The 17,296-nt window shown below is 42.7% G+C and overlaps 1 protein-coding gene across 1 annotated transcript; it reads left to right on the top strand.

Annotated features, from left to right (window-relative positions):
* The first annotated feature begins 1,254 nt into the window (after positions 1-1,254).
* LETM2 (leucine zipper and EF-hand containing transmembrane protein 2) lies at positions 1,255-3,167 on the top strand. Its single transcript, XM_024765081.1, has 2 exons — positions 1,255-1,301; positions 2,717-3,167. Exons 1-2 carry the CDS (start codon positions 1,255-1,257, stop codon positions 3,165-3,167), a joined length of 498 nt encoding a protein of 165 aa, XP_024620849.1.
* Positions 3,168-17,296: the final 14,129 nt, after the last annotated feature.

Genomic DNA, 17,296 nt, shown 5'->3' with positions numbered 1-17,296 from the left:
CGCCGCCCGGCCCCGCCCCGCCCCGGTCACGGCCGGGCACTCCTGGGAAGTGGTTGCCCACAGTCCAGGCGGCGAGCGCCCGTGGCCCGAGAGCAGGTTAACTGCCCGATCGGGTCTGGCCTTCCTCCAGCAGGGGGCCACACGCCCTTGGTCTGGGTGCAGATGTTCCGAAGTATTATTTGAATTCTTGCTCAAAATGTCAGGTCTGTGGTTGAGGTTTCCGTACCGGAGGGATTGCTACTCCTTTCCCAGCTTCAGGAAAGCAGAGTCGACACTGCGAGATAATAAGGCTCTTGCTGCCATTGGCTGAAGAGCGCCGTAGGATGCAGAAAAATTTTGGTAAAGCTTAAAGGTTTAAAGCTCAGTTTGGGCTCTTTGGAGGGTCACGAGCATAGGAAACCCACTTGAATTACCTCCACTTGAATTATTAGTAGGTGCCATGCATATTTTCATTGCTGAATGAGTACTTTCAATCTTTATATGTTGGCAGCAGCTTGTCCAAGTATGGAAAAAAGCTAATGGAAAACAAATCCAGAATATTTACTGTCTACCTGTAATTTTAGGCTACAAATAAGCTTGTCTTGATTTCTTAACTACTTGGCAACCGTTCAAGTAAATTACTCAGTACTGTTGACCAGAAATCAAAATGTCTTTGAAGACCATATCACCATCATGAACATCATCGTATTCGAGATCATTTCTATTTGTTGGGATCTCAAATAACCATTCTCAAATCCAGGGCTAAGAAAATATTATTCGTGATTGTTGGAAATGCTCTTGAAGGAAATTTTACACCTTGAATAGAATATGCAAATTTTCTACCCTTGCAATAGTTAAAAACACTTAAATCCTGATATCTGTATAATTGATTTTTTTCTTTTTCCTTTGGCTGCATTGGGTCTTCCTTGCTGCCTGGTGGCTTTCTATGGTTGCTGCGAGCCGGGGCTACTCTTTGTTGCGGTGTGCAGGCTTCTCATTGCAGTGGTTTCTCTTGTTGCGGAGCATGGGCTCTAGGCGCTTGGGCTTCAGTAGTTGTGGCTCGCGGGCTTAGTGGTTGTGGTGCACGGTCTTAGCTATTCCGCGGCATGTGGGATCTTCCCGGACCAGGGCTCGAACCCGTGTCCCCTGCATTGGCAGGCGGATTCTTAACCACTGCACCACCAGGGAAGCCCTGATGTGTCTTTAAAGTACTGAATTGTTTACTTACTCCTTCTGTCTAGGTCCCTATGTTGACTTGTTGAGACAAACACAAATATGGCCTTCTACAGTTATAAAACAGTCTTAGCTATTGCCCGAGCAAGGTAAGCCTTGGAATTCCACCCCCCAATATTTATATAAACTTTATTTTTCTAGTTGGAAAAGATACATGTAAAAGGATAGGTTTAGTACAAAATTAAAGCTTTGTTGGTTTTAATTGTGTTGGTTTTTAGGAAGCTGACATTTTAATGTATTTAAACTTACCCCAGATTCCCTATATGCTTTAGAACTCAGGCTGAGTAATTTTGTAGAAGTGTGGGAACAGGTAAGATACAAGATGTAATGGCTTTAGAGTGACACCTCTGTAATGAGGCCCTTAGATGTAAAAAGGAGTAAAACGGCTGGTAAACAAGCCAATTCTAGGATATACACCTGCCCCAGTAAGGTCTGTTATCACTTATTTGTTCCAAAGAATATTCACTGAGAACTTACTGCATGCCAGATATGTTGTATATTTTCCCTTTTGGCCATTCAAAAAGTGCTATACTTGGCATGCTTCAAAAATAGTCTGAACGAATGGAAAAAGCCATCTCTTTGCCCAAAGAAGTCTCTTTGCCAGAAGTTGTCTTTGGCTAGATGGGTCTTATTTTTACTTTCAAACAATCTGATGTGTCAGTTTAGCTGAAGATTGTGAGCTGTCACAAAACTAGATTGTAGAGATCCCTGGCTGGGGAGCGCAATTCCTTTTTTTTTTTTTTTTTTGAATTTTATTTATTTGTTTATACAGCAGGCTCTTATTAGTTATCCATTTTATACATATTAGTGTATATATGTCAATCCCAACCTCCCAATTCATCCCACCACCACCCACCCCCCGCCACTTTCCCCCCTTGGTGTCCATATGTTTGTTCTCTACATCTGTGTCTCTATTTCTGCTCCGCAAACCGGTTCATCTGTATGCGGAGCCCAATTCTAACTCTTATTCCTAACATTCTTTAGGAATCTTACGTGAAGGGCATTTCAGTAGTAAGTCCCTCTCATTTGAAGGAGTCCCTGGGCACTGCACAGACAAAGCAGTATTGTGTGATTGGTTTATCCCCACAGGGACCATGAAATGTCTCATTCAAACAATATATATATCGTCAGTAGATTAGCTAAAGACACAAGTGTTCCACCTGTTTTATGATAATAGAGACAAAACTTTCAAACATAACCCAGGGTAAAAGAATGTTTGCTTTTTAAATCAGTAGTCACAGAGTTTCTAACTTGTAATACGGCAATTATTCTTAGGAATTAACTTATTAATATTTCTCTTAGAGTATATCATTCACCCATAAAGCATACTATCCTTCAACTGGGCTAAACAGTTATATTTCATTCATTCATGAACATAATCTACTTTTAAAATGCAGGCTTAAAAACGATTGTTCTATTTTTACCAGATAAAATATCTATTTCTTTAATTTTTTGTCTTGTAATAGTATGTGCTCAACTCAGAGGATGTTGTTCTTTATTCCAGATTCCCTAGCCATTGTGTCCATCCCACCAGCTCTTCTCACTCCCCATCATTTGCATTTCTTCACTTACCAGATTCCCATTTAAATAAAACATATATGAAGAACTATGGCAGCAAGAAGTACTCCTATCCTACTCAGACAGGCCATAAAGTACTTCACTTAAGGACTAGAGTAATACAAAAGCTGCACACATCTGCTTACTGGCTGCAGGAGGTCCCGGGTAAACCTCAGCTGGAGCAAACCGCAAAGAAGCCACAGGTGCCAAGCCCTCAGCCAACAGAAGAAACTGGAGTGAAGATTAAGGAAGAAAAGCGATCTTATAGGCAGATAATTATGGATGAACTTAAATATTATCACAATGGATTCTATTTGCTTTGGATTGACACCAAAGTTGCTGCCAGAATGGTTTGGAGGCTGTTGCACGGACAGGTGCTGACCAGACGAGAGGGATGAAGGGTAGGGCAAGAGTCATATTTGCGAAAGAAAATGGAAAGTTAAAATGAACTATTTGGAACCAACTTTTTTTTTTTTTTTGCGGTACGCGGGCCTGTCACTGTTGTGGCCTCTCCCGTTGCCGAGCACAGGCTCCGGACACGCAGGCCCAGCGGCCATGGCTCACGGGCCCAGATGCTCTGCATCATGTGGGATCTTCCCGGACCGGGGCACGAACCCGCATCCCCTGCATTGGCAGGCGGACCCCCAACCACTGCGCCACCAGGGAAGCCCTGGAACCAACTTTTAAGCTCCACTTCAAGTTCATCTTAAAAATCCCAGAGTAGGAATAGTAACTCATGGTGAGAATCAGAATTTCTTACTTGTCTGCAACTGACTTTCTGTACAACTTTAGGCAGCGTTCCTAAAATTTGTGTATATTTGTCTATGGAATGGTTATAATTGTGTTTTCTAATTTCTCCAAGGGGTTGAGAGGCTTCAAGTTTGATCTGTGCATCTGGAGTAGAAACTGCTGTTAATATATTAAGTATAAGCATTTGAAAAAGCAATTTTAACAGATACCATGTTATTGAAGTACAGACCCCTAACTTAGATAAAAGCTCAGAGACACCAATAACATGTTTTGATTGTCATGGATTTCATTGAAGATATCCCATAAATATTACTTCAGAGCTATGGTACAGAGGAAAATCCGGCCCTTCCATTTTATAAACAGCTGCAGAAAATCTGTCTTGGGTTTTTTTAACACTTTAAGAACCAAGGCAGGCTTTTGTTTTTGTTTTTGGTGTGTCCTAAAATAATGACTATTTGCATATGCATTTGATTCTTTAGCTGTTGAGAACGTGTGCTGATTTATTCCGCCTGGTTCCATTTATGGTGTTCATCATTGTTCCCTTCATGGAATCCTTATTGCCAGCGTTTCTGAAACTCTTCCCAGAGATGTTGCCATCATCTTTGAAAGTGAATCCAAAGAGGTATGTAGGATTTTAAACTTTTTAAAAAATTAATAGATTTTGTTTTTTAGAGCAGTTTTTAGGTTTACAGAAAAATTGAGTAGAAAGTACAGAGGGTCCCCACATATCTCCCTCCCCCTGTTATTTCCCCCATTATTAGCATCTTGCATTCGTGTGGTACACTTGGTACAATCGAAGGACCAGTATCTATACATCAGTATTAATTAAATCTCATACTTTACATTAGGGTCCACTCTTTGTGTTGTATAGTTCGATGGGTTTTGAAAAAAAAATAATGTCATGTATCTGCTATCACAGTATCATACAGAATAGTTTCCCTGCCCTAAAAAATCCCCTGTGCTCCACCTTTTAGTCCCTCTTCCCTCTTCCCCTAACCCGGGGCAATCACTGATCTTTTTACTCTATAGTTCTGCTTTTTCCAAAATGTCATGTAGTTGGAATCGTGCAGTGTGTAACTTTCTCAGACTGCCTTCTTTCACTTAGAAGATGCACTTAAGGTTCCTCCATGTCTTTTCCTGGCTCGTTTCTTTCTGTCAATGCATAACATTCCATCGTACGGATGTACCACCATTTATCCATTCATCTATTTGAAAGACATCTTAGTTGCTTCCAGTTTTTGGCAATTATCAATAAAGCTGTTGTAAATACACATGTGCAGGTTTTTGTGTGGACACAGGCTCTCAATTCATCTGGATAAATACCTAGGAGAGCAAATTGTTGGATTGTATGGTAAGGCTATGTTTAGTTTCAAGAGAAATAGACCAACTGTCTTCTAAAGTAGCTGTACCGTTTTGCATTCCCACCAGCAAGCAATGAAAGTTCCTGTGGCTTCCTCAGCATTTAGTGCTGTCGGTGCTTTGACTATTAGCTATTCTAATTGGTGTGTAGTGGTATCTCATTGTTATTTTAATTTGCAATTCTCTAATAACATATGACATTGAGCATCTTTTCACATGCTTATTTGCCATCTGTGTATCTTCTTTGGGGAGGTGTCTGTTCAAATCTTTTGCCCACTTTTTAATCGGGGTGTTTTCTTTTTGTTGAGTCTTAAGGGTTCTTAGTATATTTTGGGTACAAGTTCTTTATCAGATATGTGTTTTGCACATATTTTCTCCCAGTCTTAACTGTGTCTTTTTCAGAGCAAATCTTTTTAATTTTAATGAAGTACAGCTCATCAATTTTTTTCTTTCTTGGATCATGCTTTTGGTGTTGTATCTAAAAACTCACTGCCAAACCCAAGGTCACCTATATTTTCTCCTGTGTTTTCTTCTAAGAGTTTTATAGTTTTGAGTTTTACATTTTGAGTTAATTTTGGTGACAGGTGTAACATGAGTGTCAAGCTCTTTTTTTTTTTTGGCCTGTGGATATCCAGTTTTTCTAGCATCATTTGCTGAAAAAAACTATCCCTTCTCCACTCAATTTTAACTTTTTACCATGAAAAAATAAAGAAAACAAAAATCACCTGTTACTGCAGTGACTAGTTGAACAGTACGCATGATTTATTCAGCCAAACAGACCATTTAGTGCTTGTGAGTAGTCCCTGGGAAGAGGGTGTCCTTCTTTGATGGTCACTGTGAAGGTGAAGCACTGGACCACCGAGGCAGCCCCTGCATCCTCTCCATCTGTGCCACTCTCCCAGACAGATGGATGAAGGCGTGGACACAACACTAGCAGAGGACAGAGAGGGCAACTTTGAAAGCAGACCAGGAAATGTTTCACGGAAGAGGTGACCATGGACCTGAGACTTTAAGAGTAGTAGAATTTTACCACACTGTTTGAAAGGCACTCTGGATAGAAGGAATAGCACTTAAGATGGCTTAACAGTGTAAAAGAGTATGCCAATCAGAGACCACTGACTGATTCTTTGTGGTTGGAGCAGGGAGTACAAGGGGATGGGTGGGAGAAAATGAGACAAACGTGATGTGTTTGGGTCAGGTTGGAAAGCATCTACCACCCTAAGGAATTCAGAATTTGACAGTGGTGAGTAATGGAAGGTGTATGTAAGCAGGGGGTGAGAAAAACAGTAATCTCTATTTTAGATCAATCTAAATAATCTAATCAACCATGATTAGAGTTGTATTTTAGAAAAACAAGTTGCTGGCAGGAAGGATTAAAGAGGGCAGAGCCAAGTGAGGAAAACCAGCCAGGAAAACCAGCCGGAATGTTTTTGCAGCAGCACAAGAGAGAGATGAAAAAGCCAGAATTATGAAAGTTGCATCAGGAGTGAAAACTTGAAGATAGATTTGAGGGACTTCCCTGGTGGTCTAGTGGGTAACACTCCGCGCTCCCAATGCAGGGGGCCTGAGTTCTATCCCTGGTCAGGGAACTAGGTCCCACATGCATGCTGCAATGAAGATACCGAGTGCTGCAACGAAGACCGGGCGCAGCCAAAGTAAATAAATAAAATATAATAATAACAGTAAATAAAATAACATTTCTTAAAAAAAGAAGAAGATAGGGCTTCCCTGGTGGCGCAGTGGTTGAGAGTCCGCCTGCCGATGCAGGGGACACGGGTTCGTGCCCCGGTCTGGGAGGATCCCACGTACCGCGGAGCAGCTGGGCCCGTGAGCCATGGCCGCTGGGCCTGTGCATCTGGAGCCTGTGCTCCGCAACGGGAGAGGCCACAACAGTGAGAGGCCCGCGTACCGCAAAAAAAAAAAAAAGAAGATAGATTTGAGACAGATTTAAGGGGTAGAATCAAATTGCAATATTTAACTGCCTGGCAGTGGTTTATTTTACTTACATTTAAAGTAAACAGGATCTAGAATTAATACCATAGGATTCCAAGGAAGGCATTAGTGAATGCAGGAAGATGGGGGGAATGAGGAAGTGATTTATCTAAATATTCCTCTTTCCTCAGCACTACTCATTCCCCAGACATACATATATACACATCATGGCCACAGTTTTAGAAAATACTGTCTTCTGTGCTTTGTTCCATGAACAGAAGGGGAACACGAGAGTGAGCGTGAGTGTGCTAGCTTTCTACTCACACCAGGTCACAGGATCATGCGCTTCTCTTTCATGGTACTTATCTGGTATGCTTTCACATTAATTTGTGGAATTACTGGATTATCATTAGTCAATAATGGTTGTCTCTCCCATTAGACTAGAAGTTCCATGAGGGAAGGGATTCTTATTTGTTTTTGCTCATTTTATCCCAGCACCTAGCACACAGTGGATGCTCAATAAATAAATGGATGGATGGATACAGATGAGTGAAATGGATGGCTAAATGGGTTTTAATGATGGTATTGCCATTGTGTAATTTTGGGGGGCTGATTCTTTTAAGATCTTTCTAAAAAAAAATCAATGATTGCTGTGATTGGCTGGTCATTAGAATCTCTTGGGCAACTTAAGGGGGAAATATATATATATATATATAATATATATGTGTGTGTGTGTATACATATATACTATACACACACACACACACACACACACACACACACACACACATATTCCTGTTCCTCTCTACTCACCCTGATCATGGTTATTTTTTTTTATTTTATTTTTTTTTGGTACACGGGCCTCTCACTGTTGTGGCCTCTCCCGTCCAGAGCACAGGCTCCAGACGCGCAGGCTCAGCGGCTGTGGCTCACAGGCCCAGCCGCTCCGCGGCATGTGGGATCTTCCCGGACCGGGGCACGAACCCGTGTCCCCTGCATCGGCAGGCGGACTCTCAACCACTGCACCACCAGGGAAGCCCCATGGTTATTTTGAAAATACTACCACACTGCATCTGTGATAATGAATGAGGTTTTAGAAATACTGGTCAACATAGTGTCTTAAGAGTATACATTTAATTCTCTTATATAGTGCTTTGTTCATATCTGTTATAGCACTTAACTCATTGTCTTATAATTGATTCTTTCTGTTTTCTTCTTAACCTGTAAGCTACTTTAGCTTAGAGTTAATTTCCTAGTTTTCTTTAGTTTGTGGCCCAAGCAAAATCTGGGGCCACTCACACTAGGGGTTGACTTGACCAACAGCCTAGATGGCTTGCACCAGGTTAAGAGACAGTATGTATCTGTTCTAAATAGTGACAAAGGCTTCCATTGAGGGGACATTTTGGATCTATCAAATACTTATGATCATTGTATCAATGAAAAATAAAAGGTAAGATTAAGGAGACAAGCTGCAAATCAAGGCTACTTTTTAATTTGCTCTGGTTATCACAAAGCGCCTTCAGTTAGGTCTGAAAATAATATTCATACGTGAAATAGGGATGACCGACAACAAAGCCACAGTTATTTTTCTCTCATCTTTATCTACCAAGTTGTAATCACGAAGAATTAACTTTGATTAACTTTTTCCTCTTCTATTATGAAGGAAGAAAAAGAAAATGGCTGCAAAGTTGGAACTAGCAAAATTCCTTCAAGAAACGATTGCAGAAATGGCAAGGAGAAACAGGGCGCAGCTGGGGGATACCTCCACCCAGTTCGCATCCTACATCAAACAGATGTCAGTCTTTTATATAAAACCGGACAACATATCATCATGGAGCTTCCAACTTGTTTATAATCTCTGAATTTGCAAATATATAAGTTACAGAGATATAATATTGCAAACATTTATGGGAGTTTGCAGAAAAACCTATCTTAAAGCCATCAATGTGTTGAAGATGTTGGTAACTTCTTGGAAAGAACAGTAGAATGAGACTCAAACTTCTGAACTGCTTCTAATTTTTCAGTTGATTTAGGCTGACTTCCGACAGATTTTTTTATTTTTTAACTCCTCTTTGTAACACAGGGCACGCTTCCACTTCCAGACAGAAGACACAATCCATAAATGCTTTGGCGTCTTTCAAATAGTCTACAGGGAAGATTCAGTTAAGTAGGAAGCACGTTTTAATCAGCCCCTTCGTCCCACTACCTAGGTCCAGACAGGCCACAAGCCCAGCACAAAGGAGATAGTTCGCTTTTCCAAACTCTTTGAGGATGAGCTGACCTTGGAGCACCTCGATCGATCTCAGCTGGTGGCCCTTTGCAAACTTCCGGAACTGCAGTTCTTTGGAACCAACAATCTGCTCTGCTTCCAGCTCCTGATGAAGCTGAAATCTATGAAAGCAGATGATGAAGTAAGAGCTGAACTACAGCTGTAGAGGATTAGCCAGGCCTTGGGGACTGTCTTAGGGTGGCTTTGTGACAAAGTGCAGTGTCTTCTGTTAGGTCTGCTCAGGGGCTGGTTCTGGAAGAATGAGTGGTTTAAACCAGGGGGTCCCCAACCCCTGGGCCACGGACCAGAACCGGCCTGTGGCTTGTTAGGAACTGGGGCCGCACAGCAGGAGGTAAGCGGCAGGTGAGCGAGCAAAGCTGCGTCTGCCGCCCCCCCATTGCTCTCATTATCATCTGAACCATCCCCCTCATCACCCGGCCACCCCCGTCTCGGTGGACAAGTCGTCTTCCACGAAACCGGTCCCTGGTGCCAAAGAGGTTGGGGACCACTGGTTTAAACAACCACTGACAACCTGAACCTTGATTACTCACTTTAGGAGTTGTCTGTCGTATTCTTTAGAAGGCCCTTGTAAGCAGTTAGTAGTTTGGATGTCTTAGCTGGCACTAATCTAAAGCAGTTAGGGTCTGCTGGGAAGGAACAGCAACCCAGTAGATCCCTGAGAACAGTAGATTCCACTGCCAAGGACAGCGCGCGACTCCCTGTACCTCCCCTCTGCTTCTCCCCACACAGCTGGGTGAGCCCGCCTGGTACGAAGGGGTGACAAAGGATAATGCAGGGAGGGAAGGCAGGACCTCGACATCTTCTGGAAGAAAAAGGCACCATTTGGACTATAGCTACTAATTAGAGTCCTTAAAAAGTGGGAAGAGGGGCTTCCCTGGTGGCGCAGTGGTTGAGAGTCCGCCTGCCGATGCAGGGGATACGGGTTCGTGCCCTGGTCCGGGAAGATCCCACGTGCCGCGGAGCGGCTGGGCCCGTGGGCCATGGCCACTGAGTCTGCGCGTCCGGAGCCTGTGCTCCGCAGCGGGAGAGGCCACAACAGTGAGAGGCCCGCGTACCGCAAAAAAAAAAAAAAAGAAAGTGGGAAGAATGTTTCTTGAATCTGAATCAGTTGCTTTAAAAGCATTCTGCCTGAGGGAGCAGAGCTCCCAGAACTGAGAAGGCAGGATCCCATCGGCCCCATTTAGATGTTTAGGGGTTGCTTTTAGAACTTTGGAATAAACAATACCGGTCCCAGAAGTACCACAGTTTGGGGTCATACCAAGCAGAAACTGTGTTAAGTTGTTTACTGAGGGAGTTTTGCAGACCAGGGAGCTGGGGCCGTTCCTGGGGTCGGGGAGGACCACCACCCAGACGTGCAACAAATGGTCCATTGAAAGCTTTTGAAGTGGAATATTTTTCTATGAGTCTTAAAGCTGCCGCGAAAGGGAAGTGGAGGAGAGCTGTCACAACCAGGCGAAAGGCAACGCAAGAGGGGAAAGAATTACCTTGGGGACAGGCAGTTGAGGAGTTCTGTCAACTTCTCTGATATTATTAATACCTGTTGGCGGGATTCCCTTCATGTCAACCACTGCACCTCCCGAGGTCACCTTGCTTTATTAATTGCCTGGCTTTTGCAGCAGTCAGCGCGGGGGACAAAGTGGGAAAGTGGCAGATTCTGCGTTTCCCCCGATTTGTTGGAATTAGGTAAAATTGGAACCAAAGGATCCAGTACCGTTCCTTACGTTTGTTTCAGGTAATTGCCAAGGAAGGGGTGAGTGCTCTGAGCCTGTCAGAGCTGCAAGCGGCCTGCAGGGCCCGGGGGATGCGCTCACTGGGTCTCACTGAGGAGCAGCTGAAGCAGCAGCTCACAGAGGCAAGTAGCAGCTTTACTGGACCCTCTTCCCCGGAAGTCTCTCCCCTGCCATCTGCAGACCTCGTTTTGTGATTTGTGCTTTGCCATCTTACCTAATTTGCCTCGTTTAGTTGAGCCGTTGGCAGCTGAAGAAGCTGGATTTATTTATTTTTTAATTAATTAATTTATTTTTGACTGTGTTGGGTCTTCGTTGTAGTGTGCGGGCTTCTCATTGCGGTGGCTTCTCTTGTTGCGGAGCATGGGCTCTAGGCGCGAGGGCTTCAGTACTTGTGGCACGTGGGCTCAGTAGTTGCGGCTCGCGGGCTCTAGAGCGCAGGCTCAGCAGTTGTGATGCACGGGCTTAGTTGCTCCGTGGCATGTGGGATCTTCCCAGACCAGGGCTCGAACCCGTGTCCCCTGCACTGGCAGGCGGATTCTTAACCACTGCCCCACCAGGGAAGCCCTGGATTTATTTTTGACAGAGACGTGGTAGGTACTCTATTAAAGAGTTCTCTATTGCTGCTAACACACCACCACAAATGTAGGGGCTCAAAGCAGCACCCATTATAGGCTCATGGCTCTGCAGGTCAGAAGTACAGGCTGTTTTCCTTTCTGGAGGCTGTGTGGGAGACTCCACTTCCAAGCTCATTCAGTTTGTTGGCTGAATTTAGTTCCTTGCAGCTGTGGAGTGAGGTCCCTGTTTCCTCACTGGCTCCCAACCCCAGGCTACTCTCAGCCCCGGAGGCCCCTCCACCTGCGTGAACTTCTCACATGACGTCTAGCAGCAGATTTAAGGTCTCACGCGATTAGGTAAGACCTACCAGGATAATCTTCCTATTTTAAGGTCAGCTGACTTGGGACTTGAATTATATCTGTAAAATCCCTTCATGGCAGCACCTAGATTAGCGTTTAATTCAATAACTGGGAGAAGGTGTGGGTACACGAGGGACTGGAAATCTTGGGACCATCTTCGAATTGTACTTCCTCTGGGTATTATAAGGGCCTGGGCAAAAGCTCTGATAGAAGGCCTGTCATCCGTGTGAATCCATCTGGAGCCACCTTGCCGGTGGCTCAGCTGGGGTTGCTTTCCCAGTTTGTGCCCCAAACCAGGGTCAAGTGTTAGCTTTGTAACAGGTTTCCCCTCAGATAACATAGTCTCCCTCAAATAAGAGATTTTAACTGAGTGTCAATGCTTTACAACAAAGGAATAACTCCCATTACAATCCTCATTCCTGTAACTGTATAAAGTACTATGGAGTGTACACAAATTATCTGGGAATAGGAGCCACTGTTGTGACTTTGAACCCTGTCAGGTAGCTATTTCCTCTTCCATGTCGGACCTGCTCTGGTTGGAAGGTGAGCATGTTATCAAGGGGTATTTAAACATCATTTATTTCCTGAACATAGAGTATTAAGTGACTTCATACTGTCAAATTGCTTTCTTGAAAGGATGTATCATTTTACAATGCACTTCAAGGGGGTGAGAATACGAATCCAACCATACAATATTCAGCACTCTGTATTGTAATTCCAAAAATCCTATGCTAGGATACGGCTGACATTTCACAGAAAGGAAAAGCTAAAAATGGTAAACCTAGGAAACATCTTAACTTCAGAAAAAGATAAATTAAAACTATGCAATTTGGGAATTCCCTGGTGGTCCAGTGGTTAGGACTCCACACTTTCACTGCTGAGGGCCAGGGTTTAATCCCTAGTCGGGGAACTAAGATCCCACAAGCCACATGGTGCAGTCAAAAACAAACAAACAAACATACAAAAAACTATGAGACTCCACATTCACCTGTTACGTTGGGAAAGGTCAGAGTCTGGTGACACACCGAGTTGGAGAGGATGTGAGGAGAGAGGCACTCATGCATTGCTGGTAAAATCCTCCATGGAGGTTTGGCAATAGCTTTCAAATTTTAAAAATGCATTTACTTTGCCCTAGAAATTTCACTTCTAGGAATTTATCCTATATTCTTGCACATGTGCAAAATGATATATCTACAAGGTTATCTATTGCAGCACCATTTATGATAGCAAAAGATGGAAAACCGTAGAATAATCAAATTATGGCATTTCCGTACAATGGATTCCTTTACAGATGTTTAAAAAGAAGGCAGCTCTACATCATCTGGTATGAATCAATTTCCAAGATATTTCAGAAAGCAAAGGACAAAACAGTGTGTATATGTCACACTTGGTGTAAAGATAAACATAAAAAATATCTATTTTATATGCACAGAATATCTCTGGAATATTGTATCAGGAACTGGTATCAGTGGTTGCTTCCAGGGAGGGAAATAGGGTAGCTAGAGAATAGGGTAGAAGGCAGGCTTATTTTTATTGATTAGATTTTATTTACCTTTTGAATTTTGTCTCTTGTGCTTGTATTATATCTATCTATATACACATACATATACATACATACATTTAAAGTTTGGCCATTTGGTACTTGAAAACTTACATCTCATTCTAATGTTAATTTCTTTGGTTATGAATGAGGCTGATGTATTCTTTCACATTATCGACTTCATACTGAAGAGAAGATACTTAGCTACTTTGATCCACAACTGGTTTGAGAGTTTAACTGAACCTCCCTCTCAGACTCTGAAAGTGAGAGGCTGCAGGGCCCAAGCACTGGTGCAGAAGCCAGGAGACGTGTCCCTGTCCTTGTTCTGCCCTTAGTACTCAGCGTGCGCCTGGGGGCTGTAAAACCAGGGAAGAGTAGATGACCGTGGGTCCAGCTCTCACGTCCTGTGATTGTCATGTTTCATCCTCCCCCCATTCTCCAGTGGCAGGACCTCCACCTGAAGGAGAATGTCCCTCCTTCTCTTTTGCTTCTGTCCCGAACCTTCTACCTGATAGATGTGAAGCCAAAGCCAACTGAGATACCACTCAGTGGGGAGGTAAGTCCTGGGTCGGTGGGGAATCTGGACCCCAGGACTGGGGCCTCTCCGCAAACCTCCATTTCCCGTTACAGTCAGAGTAGGCATTTCTTTTGGTGTATCTTGAAATTTGGCCCAAGTGGCTTTAAAAATCTTTAAAAAATGAAAATCACTCAAACCACCTCTAGCCATGTAGCTGTTACTATCTTTAGGAGTCTTATTTGATTCAGGAGTCTTATTAGGAGTCCAGTTTATTCTTTCTCCTTAAGTATCTAGTCTTTTTAGCGGGGTTTTTTTTTTTTTTCCCACCATTCTTTCTCCTTTGAGACTGAATGGTTCCTGTTCTTTCATGTCTGTTTCATTTGTCCAGATTCCTATTAATTTTTTTAAGGTTTTATTTTTGATGTGGACCATTTTTAAAATCTTTATTGAATTTGTTACAATATTGTTTCTGTTTTATGTTTTGTTTTTTTGGCTGCGAGGCATGTGGGATCTTAGCTCCCCGACCAGGGATTGAACCTGCAGCCCCCTTCACTGGAAGGAGGAGTCTTAACCACTGGACCACCAGGGAAGTCCCCAGATTTCTATTACTTTTTAAGCAGTGAATGGCCAATCTAGAATATAAACAGTTCTTTTTGTCTTCCTTCAACTCTTTTCCTTAATCATTTTTGTATTGCCTTGAACTCAGCAGCCTTTTTTTCTCCTGGTGTTTTACTGAAGAACCCAGGACTGGCCCAATCACTAGAGCATCTTGCTCTGGGTCCATCAGAAAGGGCCTCTCGCTTCCCTACTTTGTGGCTTCATGTCTGACTCAGAACATGCATCAATGATAGAAGATGCTGCACATGTGACTGGGCAGATTGAACTAAGTACTTTGGAGTGAGGACCAATCATTTTAAATCTTAGTTATGCTACTGACTCCTTGGGCAAGCCAACAGAAATGATACAACATCTAGCATGAAAAATGTATTTCAGTAGTTTTGGACCTGATTCATAAATGTGACTTCTGAAAGGGAAGTGAGATGAGGGTCTTGGAAGAGGTAGGGCCTAATCATATTTCAGTATGCTTTGGATGTGCTCAAGTGATACTTGAAGAATAAAACTAACGCTTAAGGATCCTAATCGTCAATAAAGCTTGTGGAGGACAGCCAAAAAAAAAAAAAATAATAATAATGTACTTCAGGAAACACCATCTTACTTTCCCTTTCCATATTTCCAGAGACTAATCTGGATTTGGGCTTTGTCCAGAAGGATTCTAGGGAGACTAGGAGCAATTCTGGAACATAAACCATGTTCTAATAGGCTGCTGGGTTCTTACATTTTCTCTGAGACAGACCAGCTATTTGTCATTTTTAGACTGCCCTTCAGTAGCAAAGAAATTTTGGAGTAGCAAAATGTCTTAGAGCTAAATTTGAGTTTCAGAATTATTCTAGAGGGGCATAAACTCTTGATCCAGATGTTGCTTTCTGGAATGGTTAATAAAGACCTAAGAAGTAAGGACAAGCTCCTAGGCATTTTATTGTTGTTGTTTTTTTAAATCCATGCTTTTAAACTTCTCCATATATACAAAATGAAAACAAGTAGCATACTAGGTTCAGTAGAGAACTGAGAGACATCAAACTGAATATACTATAGTTTTGGATATACGTAGCCCCTTTCCCTCCAAAGTACATGAAGAAATTACTTACTTCCAAAGAGCAGTGATATATTTACTTTTCAAATCTAATTAATGTAACTGTTGAAGACAGATTAGCTAGCTCTTCTAAAATACTACTCCCTCCCTCCATTTTCCTGGTGTTGCAGGGGCATCTATTAGGCAGCACCTACCATTTGGATAAGTCAGACAAGTTTATCACTTATTATTAGACACCATATAAAGATGTCACTTTTGACTAAGTTATATCAATGCTATTAGAAACTGATGGGTAAATGAGAAATGGCAACTTTTGTGTTTTTTTTTTTTTTGAGAGCGAGAACAGGATCAGAATTGGCAAGTCAGTAGCTTGTTAATAACAGAGGATTTTAAGTATCAGAATCTAATTAGAGTGCAACTAGGGTGCTCAAAATTCAAAAGATAAATAATACTAAGTTGCTATTTCAGGGACATGTACTTCAATATGTTACTCATAAAGGAAGTCAGGGATCTAGTGGAAAGCAAATTGTGCTGGAAAGTACCGACTACCGTAGAAGTGCTTCTGAGTTTCAGGAAGAACAGAAGGCTTAGCTTATATAAAACATTTCTCTCCCTAGGCTCCCAAGATGGATATTCCCACGGGATCACCCACTTCCTCTGAATCTAAAGAGAACACGGCGGGTTTAGCACTTCAACTGAAGGGAACTAAGGTTAGACAATTACTTTTCATTTGCTTAAGTAAAAATAACAAGAAGTTAATTTCTCTATTTTTCACCGCCTGAATGAAACTGAATTTCAATACAGCGGTGTTCTTTCATATGGATTTTTTTTTGGTACTGCTTGATCTGTTTCTAAGAAAGTTCAACATCTGGCTATATGTACTTAGGTTCCAGATTTTGCCTGTTGAGTCCAGTGCCAGATGTGAAGTAGCTGTTTCAAGCTCCTGGTAGCCATGGCAGGGTGACTGTAGACCCAATATACCTTTTGCTGTAAGTCAGTAACCCAACTCTCAGCTCTGATGTTTAAGGATGAAGAACTGATACAGCTGCCGCCAGCTACATCATCACTTACACCATCAAAGCCCATTTCATTATGTAAAGGATCCATCACTTCTGCTAAAGAAGCTGTAAGTTTCTAAAAAAAGAAAACCCTTTCCCTCTAGTTACTTTTAAGGGCAGTGAGAATCTAGAATTATAACTGTTGCGAAACACCGCACCCTGTCTCCCTGTCTTCCAAACAGGAAGCTGGAGGCTGAACTTTAGTCATCTTTATAACCACTATATTTTTAAAAAACTCCATGACCCAGGGCTTCCCTGGTGGCGCAGTGGTTGAGGGTCCGCCTGCCGATGCAGGGTGTGCGGGTTCATGGCCTGGTCCGGGAGGATCCCGCGTGCCGTGGAGCGGCTGGGCCCGTGGGCCATGGCTGCTGGGCCTGTGCATCCGGGGCCTGTGCTCCACGACGGGAGAGGCCAAGGCAGCGAGAGGCCCGCGTACCGCCAAAAAAAGAAAACAAAAAAAAACCCATGACCCAAAAGTGAAAGAAAAAAAAAAAAAAATCAACAAACGCAATCGTGGATCAGACCTAACCATGTTAAGTCTAGAAGCTAATTACAATATAGGCAGATTCTTATTTTCTGTTGCACCAGATGGAAATAGTTCCCATATGTTGTGTATTTCGCACAGGCTTCAGATGTCAGGAAATACTAGCAGGAAAGCAATTTAAATCTTAGGAGAAGTGCATGTAAATAAGAAATTACTTATCTATCCACTTTTCCCATTTGGGGGCGAGAGCAGAAAGCCTGCTGCAGTGAACAGTAGGGGGTCACGGGAGAGTTGAGTTGTGG

This window comes from Neophocaena asiaeorientalis, unplaced genomic scaffold (genome assembly GCF_003031525.2).
Source record: "Neophocaena asiaeorientalis asiaeorientalis breed wild unplaced genomic scaffold, Neophocaena_asiaeorientalis_V1.1 scaffold14, whole genome shotgun sequence".
In the NCBI taxonomy this organism is placed as follows: domain Eukaryota; kingdom Metazoa; phylum Chordata; class Mammalia; order Artiodactyla; family Phocoenidae; genus Neophocaena; species Neophocaena asiaeorientalis.
The sequence above is the reverse complement of the archived record's forward strand: the minus strand, read 5'-3'. Positions and strand labels throughout refer to the sequence as shown.